Source organism: Neophocaena asiaeorientalis, unplaced genomic scaffold, assembly GCF_003031525.2.
Source record: "Neophocaena asiaeorientalis asiaeorientalis breed wild unplaced genomic scaffold, Neophocaena_asiaeorientalis_V1.1 scaffold171, whole genome shotgun sequence".
Lineage (NCBI taxonomy): Eukaryota > Metazoa > Chordata > Mammalia > Artiodactyla > Phocoenidae > Neophocaena > Neophocaena asiaeorientalis.
The window spans coordinates 13,250,609-13,263,569 of NW_020174013.1; the positions used below are offsets into that span (position 1 = coordinate 13,250,609).

At 37.5% G+C, this 12,961-nt stretch overlaps 1 protein-coding gene across 17 annotated transcripts in view; it reads right to left on the reverse strand.

Annotated features, from left to right (window-relative positions):
- NRXN1 (neurexin 1) overlaps positions 1-12,961 on the reverse strand; it is a 1,113,124-nt gene that overhangs the window by 621,108 nt on the left and 479,055 nt on the right. For all 17 annotated transcript variants that reach the window (XM_024753585.1, XM_024753584.1, XM_024753583.1 and 14 more), the window contains one exon: positions 2,006-2,444. In XM_024753585.1, coding sequence (XP_024609353.1) covers positions 2,006-2,444 — 439 coding nt within the window. The remainder of the gene's footprint in view (positions 1-2,005; positions 2,445-12,961) is intronic.

Genomic DNA, 12,961 nt, shown 5'->3' on the forward strand with positions numbered 1-12,961 from the left:
GGGGAATGAAAGAATGTAGGGAGACCAAGTTTCCAGAGAGGGATGAGGCAGAAACAGAATCTCCAAGATATCTTGGGGATCAGAGTAATAGGTTCTGACTGTCCTTCAACTCTCCACCGTCACCCCTAGCTCCCTCCCAATTTTCATGCATTTCATCTCTATTTTAGTGGGCAAAAAAGATATCTTTAGGAAGGCAAACACGATCTTCTTGATCAATAAACAGGAAAAGAAGGCATGAATAATTGTAAAATAGGAAACTGCTCTGCTGTAGAGAAGCCAGAAATAAACAAGTGACACAGCAATCTGTGAAAGGAGTGCGAGGAGAGCTCACCCCAGGGCTTCAGCATGGTCCTTCTAAACTAGGATGGCAATTACAGATTCCTGGATCTGAAAGAAGTACTAGGTGTCATCTGATCTGTAGTTCCCAAATTTGGCTGATCGTCAAGTCCCCCAGAAAGTTTTGCAAAAATATAGTCTGCTACCCCCATCGCTGTTGATCCCCTGTCACTGGGTCTAGGATCCACTGAATACTGGGTCCTTCCCAACATGCTTTACAAAGAAAGAAAGCCAGGCCCATTAAAAAAATGCCTAGGCCAGGGCTTCCCTGGTGGCGCAGTGGTTGAGAGTCTGCCTGCCGATGCAGGGGACACAGGTTCATGCCCCAGTCCGGGAAGATTCCACATGCTGCAGAGCAGCTGGGCCTGTGAGCCATGGCCGCTGAGCCTGTGTGTCCCTAGCCTGTGCTCCGCAACGGGAGAGGCCACAACAGTGAGAGGCCCGCGTACCGCAAAAAAAAAAAAAAAAAAAAAAATGCTTAGGCCAAGCTTACCCTGGTATTTAGTGGAAAATCCAGAGTGAATGGTATAGTACAAAAGCAAATAAGGGAGTCGGGGAGAGAGGGGAGGAGAGTGGCCAGGTTTATATTCAGCCGTCTTCAATTATAAGAAGATAACCTGATTTGTAAGTGAGAAGGACAATCAGCATGAAAGCACAGGGTGAAGAAAGGAAAAGACATAATATATAGTTACAGACCTGAAACAAATGGCTTCTCTCTCTCTCTCTCCCTCTCTCGCTCTCTGGGTTTCCACAAATGCTATTTCCTTTGCCTGGATGACTTTTGCCCCCACAGACCTAATGCTAGATGTATTTCAAGTCAAGTGATAATATCCATAAGTTAATATTTCAAAACACAAGATTAGTCCATGTTCCCATCCTCCTTTTAAGTCTTCTGTCTGAAGGTTCTTAAGTAGGAAATGAACTGCTAACTCTGGCAGAAACAGGCTGGGGGAACTCGCTAAGCCCCCTAATCTACTTCCACATTTCAGAGCAAGTAAACGTTATTTCTTCAGGCCTTCACTACAAACATCCTCTCCTTCCCCCACCTCACATGCACGACTCCAGAAAAAAGAAACGTGCAGCGAAAGGAAGCCAGAGAAATGAATTCCTGTTGGTGGAATTCCAAACCTCTTTCACCAGAAAGGGAAGCTATCTGGAAGGCAGCGGAGTTTTGCCTGCATCCTTGAAATCCTACTGTATTGATTAAAGTGTTTTTGATACCATAGACCCACCTTGGATAAAAAAAGTGTACTGTATTCAACTAAGGATTTCATATATGAATCATTGAAATTTTTTTCATATTTTATATTTGCCACTTCAAGCACCTCCAAACATCCAATGAGACGAGAGATAATTGGAAACACAAGAACACTGAATTTTGTCATTTGCAAATTCAAGATAAATTCAAGATAAAATTTCTTGCAAGATTTGGCACTTGATTATCCATTTAATGTTCATTTAAGAAGCTATTCTAGAAGCCATTTGGGGTTTGATGCCCAACTATGATGATTAATTAGCTCCTTCGGATTCTTTTACGATGTGAAACAGAAATAATAACAATTTCCTTTACCCTAAAGACAGAAATGCAAGAACTCTTTAATATGTCTTGGCTTTAATTCCTTAGGAGTGGTGTTCCAGCAGATAAACAGCATAAAAAATGATAAATTACCTGACCGTCCGTCTCTTTGGAAGTCCACGTGATACCATTCTCCATCATTCACCTTCTTCTGCAGGGCTTTGATTTTGATTGTACCTGACCCCATGTCTAGGAGGAGGTAAAGGTGGCCATCCAGCATCTCAATAGCAAAGAAGTCAACCTTTATCATCTGTGGGTGCTTGGCATCTTTTTGGTGCCGTGGTTTGCCATGACTAAATAAGATGAGGCCATTTGGCTCTGTTGTGCGGAAATCAAATGATATGGAGCCTGTTTTCTTCGCATTCCATTTAGGCAAAGAGACGAAAGATTCTGGGGTTTCAAAGGTGATTGGGTCCAAAGTTGCAACATTCTCACATTTAAAGGCCACCACTCCATGAATCTTCATCTTCGGGTCTCCTTGCTTGGCAAGTCGAGATAATTCCAGCCTTACATCATTATTTTTATACACAACCTGTAGGCAGAGGAGAGCAGTGAGAAACTGGACCCATATTTTAATGTTTCGAACTTGTCATCAGTTCATGTAATTTCCAAGTAGATTATGAAAAGACATACAATGTTTAGTGCCTTTTGATGTATAAGACAGCTTTTTCAGCCAAATAAAATCCAGGTATCAATTTATTGAACATAACTATTCTAATCTAATTTCATTCAAATAATGTGTACACACACACACACACACACACACACACACACACACAAAGTACCTGTAGTTAACTCAAATAACTTGAATAAATCTGCACAGAACTTTCATTATTCCAAGCATGTATAGAACCATTTGCTTTTGTTAGTTGGCTATTATGCTTTGTTTATTAAATATAAGTACTGAGGTTTTTCAGTTTTGCCATCACTAAAATATTTGAAATTAGATACTTTTGTATACCAGTAACCTAAAATACAGGATCTCTTCTATGGTCTATATATCTATGGTGCATATTAACTTTGTAAAATAATCACAAGTTGAGGTAAAAAACATCCTGAATTTTCTCAGAAAAATCATAAAATATGACTAAGATACAGAAGCTGTCTCTTGCCCTGCCCTGCATTAGTAACTGTTTGAATAATGTTAGCTAACTCTGGAACTTGGTGTTTATCCTAAATCCATTCAATCTATATTACTAATGTTCCATTTCACTTTTAATGTATACAAATGTGGAACAAAGTTTGTCCTGTACCCCCATTTCCAAAGGCACTTCATCTAAAGTGGCTGGGTAGTTCTCATTGCTTGTTAATAGTCCTAGGGCTTCTGGGGGACTCCAAATAGCACTTTGGACAAATCCACTGGCAGGGCTCACAATATCATGCATCTGCTATCACATCACCTTAATAAATCCATAGCTATTTCAACATAGAGATTCATACCCTTTCTCTACAAAATCCATACCATGGATAATTACATTTCCAAAAGATATGTCATACAGACTTAAGGATAAATTAGTTATCTATGTTCAGATTACTATCTAAATGCTTTTACGAAGGCACTCGAAATTTCACAGCAGCCAACACTGTCAGTTTCTGAATTCATTTATCCATGTATAAAACTATACTTGCATAACAGAAAAAATAAGCCTGTGTCTGATTAGTGCTATCAAGTTAACCAGGTCAAGACAGCTGTTATTTCTTCCAAACCCACGACCAATCGATCCAATCGTGTGGCTGATTAATTTCCTGATAGGATTTGTTAATGGATACTTTATTTTTTAGAGTGATTAAGAGTGCAAGCTCCAGTATCAGACGCCCTGAGCTCAAATTCCATCTCTAGCACTACATAACTGTATGATCTCTGAGCTTTGTTCATAGAGACATAATACTTTACAGGATGGTCATAATGATTACAGAAGAAAATGCATGTGAGAAAATCTACATGGCAAACAATCCAATGGCAAGCACATTGTAAGATTTTAATAAACATCAACTACATCAAACTGCATGATAATAAATATCATCATCTCTTTATTATCATCTAGGAGACACAGATATATTAGTTCTAAATTAATCCATTATGAGAAAATGGTTAGAAATTAAGCACACTCATATAATTGGTGTTTTTTTACATGATTTATGCCAACTAAATAAATCACATCTTTTCAATGCTAGTCCTGGTGTTTCAGTTTACCTTTATCTTGAAGAAGGATTATTATAAAGAATACCATATCCCTTATTCTTTGAACAAATATGTATAAAGATTTAACAAGCATCTACTGACAACAAAAGAAGGGAAAATGAACTCAAGCAATAACAAAAAGGAATTAGATTAATTCTTAAACATACTTCCTAGAAAAGAGAAAGAGCTATTAAGCCTTGGGAAAGTTGATTTAGGATTGCCTTTCTTTGGGAATCTTCAGTAGTGGATAAAATGCTTTTCATGGATGATTTTCCAAGTTTTATAACCTCTCACCATGATTTTCGAGCTACCTAAACCTGCATACTGGTTTTCATTTTTTCCTGGTGATTTATATTTTAATATATGGATATTCCTTTGACATAGATATTGATCAGGAATGAGTATTTTCTGACCCAAATGATGCAGATGGTAATGGTGATCAATGCTAACACATCACCATGAAATAGAACCACAGCAATGGAATTGGATGTTTCTGACATGAGCAAGTAGATATAAGGCAGGATATATTGCCTCATGAGTCCCACATCAGCTACCAAAAAGTTGAAAACATGTAGGGCTAGGGCAATTGAAGGTGAGAATTTCAGCGAGGGATTTATAATCTCATGAGTGAATTGGGTTCCCTGGTGATTCAGTGAGGTTCAGGGAGATGGAGAAGAAACGTAAGGATTCCCTAGATCACAATACTTAGGGTGAGCCATGCACCACCCCCTCACCCCAAAAAGGGAGTATGACTCTCCACTAGAATTTATGCTTTATGCAGGCAAAAACCTTACAACAAGATCAGTACCTGGCACAGAGCGGACACCCAATAAATACTTGCTGAGAGTTGAATAACATTCTTTCTTCACTTTTTTTTTAACCTAGTTCCCAGATTATAGACTATTATTAATAACAATATTTACAAATATAGTTAAAATATAACAGAATGCAATATTGTGGACCCATCTCATAATCTAGCTATAATTTTTAGCTAGTTTCTCTAGGAAAGTGTGGAAACTTACGTACAAATGGCAAGTTGACCTATCACCTTCAAACTCATTTTATGGGGTGTAAACTACTTTTAGAGTAAAAACACCTGATTTAAAATTCTCCAGGTGTAGAATAATTTTCATAGAAGAACTATCTTGAGGAGAAACACAGTGTGTTTGTTTTTCTTATTTTGTATTCTTTGAAAGGCAACTCTAGAAGACAGAAAGGCAATATTGGATAGGCAGGCTGATAGCTCTCAGAGCTACACAACTACTTCAGCTGACCCAGATTTCATAATCACTCAACTTTTCTAAAGTTAGACTTACTCTTAATATGACCTGAATATAGTTCAATTATAATAACACGGAGTAGCCAGTAAGCACTCCAAATCTTTTTTTTTTTGCTTCTTTCTGAGGTAATATGGTTTTCAATCATATATAATTATTCGTATCTTTTTTCTTATTATGTTAAAAATTGTAACTTATTTAATAGTTTCAACTTTCAACAAATCTCCTTACACTTTATCATCTTAACAATTGGTGATATTATTGCACACCTATTTGGATCTTTTTTGCTCAGCGGCCATGGCTTATGGGCCCAGCCGCTCCGCGGCATGTGGGATCTTCCCGGACCGGGGCACGAACCCGTGTCCCCTGCATCGGCAGGCGGACTCTCAATCACTGCGCCACCAGGGAAGCCCTGGATCTTTTTATGGAATCAATATTTCTTTGTGGATACTGATTTTCAGTTTCTTTGAAGAGTAATTCAAAATGTTGAATTTCACTTCCCTGCTTCATGAAATTATATCATAAATTCCAAAGGAATAGAAACATAAAAGGCGTCTTGGGTTTTTTGTTATTTATTTGCTGGGTTTTGTTTGTTATCTTTTAGCTGCCATACAATTTCCACACATTGCTATGATGATCTTTCCCTTTCTTCCAACATTTGTTAGAATTTTCAAAATGTCACTCATACTTAAATGGGCAAGAAAAGGAGTAGTATGTTTGTGTTTTTATATGCCCAGGCTGGAAATCTGAGGTAAACAGTCACTGAGTATTTTATTTGATCTTGATAATAGTCCTAAAAAGGCAGGAGGAGTAAGTAGGCTAAAGAACAGAAGTTTGGTAGTCTGGATACAGACTTAGTTTAATCACAAAGCTTTTACCTAAGTCAGGCTGCCTAACCTCTCTCTGTCTCGGTTTCTTAATTTCTAAAACAGACATCTAAAAAGGAAAGGCATGTCAAATCCATAAATCCTTGAGCTTTTTTCCCCTCAATCTCTGTGATTTGGGGAAGAGGTAAAAGATGCCCTATTGTTCCTTCTCTTTATCTGGCTTTTCACAGTTGTGGTTTTGATGCCAGGATATCGTTCCCTATTCTGAGATGTATTGAAACCCGTATTCCATTAGCAAAGAGAATGTTCACCTCATCTTCAGGTACACAGGCATGCCTCAAGGATTCTATCTATCTAAGGTTTGTACAGATGGTACTGAAGAACTGGTGGCTGATAGATAAATCTCTTTCCACAGGAGGTAAGTATGTGTGAAATAAGCAGATCAGTAGGAAGATATCTGCCACTCAGATCATGACCTTTGTTGTTGTTGTTATCAATATGTTTTAGCTTAGAAGTCTTAATGGGGCTCTTGAATTAATTTAATTAATTAACAGGCATTGATCAGACTTTTCATATGTTAACTATGAGAGTAGGAGGGGTGGTAAAATAATCACTGAAGTCAGAGTCGGAGTTCTCTGCAGAGATCTTGACTCTGACATGACCCTCCCTGAGAGAACATGAGTGACTCCTTTTAATCTGAGTCTTGGTTTTCTCCTTCATTCTTGGAAGCAATCACAAGTGAGGCCTAGGAATCTGGTTCTCAATTCAGCTTTCAGAGAGAACTCCAGCTCACCCTCTTGCCATCCTGTGACTTTGTGGAAGTCCTTCAACCTTGCAAAAGGCTCAATATTATCTGTAAATTGGGATAATAACATCTACCACATTAGGGTTATTGTAAAAAATGAACAATAGGTTCAGTTAAAGTGCTAAGAACAGGACCTGGCACAGAGTAAGCACTCAAGTAAATAGTAGTTGCTCTTATTAATGTGGCTGTTATCATTATGAATAACAATATTATCATTCTTACAGTGACTTAATGGAGTTGTACAATCTTAATGTTGTAACAAGGGTAACAGCTAACAAGGCACATGGTAGATGATTGGTCAGTGTATTAAAGTAATTAATAGAGCTGCAAACAGTAGGATCAAAGAGATCAAAGCAGATTCGAAGTTTCTTTTTTATTCTGATAGCCCTATTGTAGTTTGAAGTACAGTGAAGGCTTTCTTTGCAGATGAGGTTTCTCAGCCAGAAATTATATACAGGAAGCTGGTGATCCCGAGAGTTTCGCTTTCACTCGTGAGAGGGGTTTTATGTCATAGAACAACAACTACCCACCCCGACACCCCGACACTTCAAGAAGAAATCAATTCCGATGTATGGAGGGTTTACTTTCTGCCAGGCTATGTTACAAGATACTTACACGTATTATATGTTTATTCGTCACGAGCAACCTAGGAAATAGGTAACATTATCCTATTTTATCAGTACATGTGTACAGAGATCACTGAATGTCTTTCATCGTGACCGTGTCTAATACTCCTTTTGAATATCTAATGACGTTAACTTCAAACTTCGTCTTTGTCTCAGTAGGAAATTTCACTGAGTTTTTGATAGCAGTTGCTAAGTAGGAGATTCACAATCAAACAGCTACTTGCCACCATGCAAAAAGAATGACCCTGTTATAAATTACATGGACTGTTCTCAAAAAAACAACAGTATTTTCTTTCCATTTGTCCTGATTAAAATCTCTCTAAATGAATCAAATATCACAATTAAGCAGAGGAATTTTTTCATGTGACCATTGATTAAAACGTCTTTTCAAGCCCAGTTTAGGCAGAGGGTCTTATTTCTCTGTTTCTAGGACTATAATGTCGTTTTAAACAGGTATGTCATTTAGGATATTATATATACAAATATGTATACATATGTAGACGCACCGTCCTCTCTCTCGGTATCTATGGCAGAACACTCCCACTTTACCCCATATCAAAATCCAAAGGTGCTCAAGTCTCATATAAAATGGCATAGTATTTGCATATAACTTACATACATCCTCCCATATACTTTAAATCATCTCTAGATTACTTGTAATACCTGATACAATGTAAATGCTATGCAAAAAGTTGCCAGTGCATGGCAAATTCAAGTTTTGCTTTTTGGAACTTTCTGGTATTTTTTTTCCCTGAGTATTTTCCATTCTTGGTTAGTTGAATCTGTGGATGCAGAACCCACAGATAGGGAGGACAGACTATATTCTAAAAGTCCAGGAGGTTTAAGAATTAATTTAAGGAGACTGTTTTAGTTTTATTTTTTATTTGTTTTAAATGCACTTAATGTTTTTCTTCTATTAAGAAAAAGTCAGAATATTTCAAATATCCAAATTCAATTCTTCTTTTTTCCTATCTGTGATCTGTCCATGTACCATCTACTTAAAGCAGTGTGCTCATTTCGAAGTACAACCAAGAGTTAGCCAGTAAGTGAACAGTATAAGGACCACTCAGGCAAGTAGGGAGTAATGGCATTTGTTTTGCCATGACCTAGATAAGAAGCAGCTGGGAAAAGGACATAAACTGCATCACAACTTTCATCCCTAACATTAACTTATTTATTATTTTGAAATGATTTTTCAAACCCCACACTTTCAATTTAATCAGGTAAGTACTTGTTAGGTAAGGTACTGCAGAAAATGCAATTTTAATCACTTCCCTGTGCACATGTTCAGTCCAATAAAATATGGACCACTGAGAATACACCAGTTTAATTTCTCTTGAATATTTGCTATATATGTATGTGTAAACTATATGTGGACACAGACACATACACACACAGAGTTTACACATTTCCCAATGTAAATGTGTTTAAATGTAATACATGTCAAACCCGCTATCACTAATGTTCAGAAAAAAATATACGTAAATTAGAATAGATTGTACATCTCTAGATAGATAAGTAGACAATACATATGTATATATACCATATACACACCAAAATATAAACGGGCATATATTTATATACGTTAAACACATGTATATTAAACACAATATATTTATATATCAAATACAAATATTTAATAATTTCAAAAATTAGAAAGTTCTTGGCTAAAATATATAAATGGTCTTACTCAATGTCTAGGGTCAAAAATGTCTTGGCTAGGGCTTCCCTGGTGGCGCAGTGGTTGAGAGTCCGCCTGCCGATGCAGGGGACACGGGTTCGTGCCCCGGTCCGGGAAGCTCCGACATGCCGCGGCGCGGATGGGCCCGTGAGCCATGGCCGCTGAGCCTGCGCGTCCGGAGCCTGTGCTCCGCAACGGGAGAGGCCACAACAGTGAGAGGCCCGCGTACCGGAAAAAAAAAAAAAAAAAGTCTTGGCTAAAAACAAATTTTAGCCCTTATAAGCTTCGCACATTCCAAAGGAAGGGCTAGTAGCCAAAGAAAAAAACCAAAAAAAGAGTCCTTTACAATTAAGATTAAAAAAAATTAAACAGACTTTCCTTAGTGTTCCTGCCACCATGAAGAGATAATTATAAAAGCAGGGTAGAGGCAAGGGGCATGATGATCGCATTGTTTTAATCGTTGTACTCATTATTGTCCTATCATCTACCCAAGATCAAGTTTCTTATGCTAGTTACTTTCTTACACTGAGCGCCTAGCACAGAACTTGCTTATAATAAAAAGATTAAAAAAAAAAAGTTTGTTGAACTTAACTCATCAAGGGACTAATAGGATTTTAGAATTTCTGAGAATGTCACACCACAGAAGTTTTCATATGTAATTTGAATATGTCCATCGAGGCAGATATGCATCCAGGTGCAGGGACTTATGTATTCGGAGTGGATCAGAGAAAGGGTAGAAATGGGAAGGAAAGTGTAGGAGATGTACAAGCCCTGTACAAAGTAGCTCAATACTTCTTTAAAAAGAAGACAGCATTGAGGAAACTCAATCTTAAGGAGATTTACATAAGGCATTTTGGAAGATAAGAAGGGTTTTTTTTTGGGGGGGGGGAAGATTTGGTGGTTTTTGTCTCATTATCTAATTCTATTTAGAGATTATGTGCAGATAAAATGTTCAACTAAATTGAAAATTTCCCCATACCAAAATACATTTTTTATAATATAATAATAAACTAATTATGGAACATGAAAACAGACACCAATAACATCATTTCTCAATAAAGGCATATGACATTTAATTTGACACCAAAAATTAGTTGAAATTTAAAGAGAAAAAATATTTCGTTTAAGCAATATAGGGAAATAAATTTTTTTTGCTTAGTTCCAATTAAGCATGACCAAATACATCTTATTCATAAAAAGAAGAAGAAAAAGAAAAACCCTCTTGCTTGTCCTTCCCTCATTCCACCATCAGTGAACTGCCTCAAGTCGGCAGACAACACTGGGTACCATCTGTACAAGTTAACCGTAGGAGCTAAAAGACTGCATTGTCCCTGGGGTAACAGCTCTATTTAATGAAGCTTTCGGTGGCATATGGGTGTGTGGCAAAAGAACTCGAGTTCCATTAAACAAGAATGTCTCTTTTTCTCACGTTAAATATGCAATAAATCAGTAATGCTTTTTGGGAAAAAAATATATGTATATAGCAAAAATGAACAATGATTGTCAGTAATGTGAGATTTGAGATGCTGACTCAAAAAAAAAGGTTGAAAACTAGATCAGTTCTCTTTTGCAGATGAGTAAAATGAAGCTGAGATAAGCTAAGGAACTGTTCTAGTGGGCATCAAGCTCTGATCATGAACAAGTATTGGGGACTTCACTGTTCAGGACTCTTTTCAAAAACCTCTGCTAAAAAAATTAAATAAACAGAACAATGAACTATCTCTACCTCAGGCACAGGATCATCAGAGGCCCTTAAGCAATTACAAACGAAGAGCAGCTGTCTTTTCTGCAACATGGCAGAAAGGGAACTGTAACTGATTTAAAGGCAATTCTAACTTTAAAACTGCGTTAGCTTCACAATGAGCTGCTGCTCAAATATAAAAATAAAAGTCCTGAGGGGAAAACATCTTGCTGTTATTTCCCCCACTAATGGAATTTAGAAAGACACTGAAAAAGTTAACTAGAAACAATAAACTTGCAATGTTTACTGTTATTTTGCAACTAAATGATGAAGATATTTTCAGCAACAGTCTTTCATGATCTTGCAGAATGTAACGCACCATAAATTAGGGTTTAAAGCTTCTATTCCAAGCCAGCAGATGCTGCTAATAGGGGCAATGCATGTCTGCTTTATCCAGAAACTTTTAAATCATCTGTTAGTCTCAATGAGGGGAAAGTAGCCACTATTTTTTTCCCAAGGGAAACTATCTTCCTATCAACCAAAACTGGTATCTTCAAACTGATTGACAGTAACAAAATGATGGCACTGAATGTTATGTCTAGATTAACCAACTCATGTTCTTCTACATCTCTAGCCTCATGAGCTCAGTGAAGCTCCCTCCATCATTTAATTTTACATTTTTCTGAGGGGGTGGCCATATGTATAATGTACCATTTAGTATATTTTCACTATATGCATGAATACCATTTACTATATAGACTCTGTCCTTTCCCCACTGATTCACAATGACATGGTATACCAGTGTATGTTCTTTTGGATATGCCAAAGTTTCAACATCTGAATCTACTATCACTTTTTTAAAAAAAAATTTATTGGAGTATAGTTGATGTGCAATGTTGTGTTAGTTTCAGGTGTACAGCAAAGTGAATCAGTTATACATATACACATATTCACTGTTTTTTAGATTCTTTTCCCATATAGGCCATTACAGAGTACTGAGGAGAGTTCCCTGTGCTATACTGTAGGTCTTTATTAGTTATCTATTTTATATATAGTACTGTGTATATGTCAATCCCAATCTTCCAATTTATCCCTCCCCCCGCTTATCCCTGGTAACTATACATTTGTTTTCTACATCTGTAATTCTATTTCTGTTTTGTAGATAAGTTCATTTGTATCCCGTTTTTAGATTCCACATATAAGCAATATCATATATTTGTCTTTCTTTGTCTGACTTTCTGCACTCAGCATGACAATCTCTAGGTCCATCCATGTCGCTGCAAATGGCATTATTTCCTTCTTTTTATGGCTGACTAATATTCCATTGTATATATCTACCACATCTTCTTTACCCATTCCTCTGTTCATGGACATCTAGGTTGCTTCCATCTCTTGGCTATTGTAAGTAGTGCTGCAATGAACATTGGGGTGCATGTATCTTTTTGAATTATGGTTTTCTCCAGATATATGCCCACAAGTGGGATTGCTGGATCATATGGGAGCTCTATTTTTAGTTTTTTAAGGAACTTCCATACTGTTCTCCATAATGGTCATACCAATTTACATTCCCACCAACAGTGTAGGAGGGTAAATTCTTACCTATACAAGGTTCTGTTCCTGAGCATCTTATTCTGCTTTTTTGTTTGTTTTTTTAATTAATTATTTTTGGCTGCATTGGGTCTTCGTTGCTGTGCACAGGCTTTCTCTAGTTGCGACGAGAGGGGGCTACTCTTCGTTGCAGTGCGAGGGTTTCTCATTGTGGTGGTTTCTCTTGTTGCAGAGCACAGGCTCTAGGAGTGCAGGCTCAGTAGTTGTGGCTTAGGGGCTTAGCTGCTCCGCGGCACGTGGGATCTGCCTGGACCAGGGCTCGAACCCGCGTCCCCTGCATTAGCAGGCAGATTCTTAACCACTGTGCCACCAGAGCAGTCCCCCATTCTGTTTTATTGATGTTTCTTTTTTTCTTGATCCAG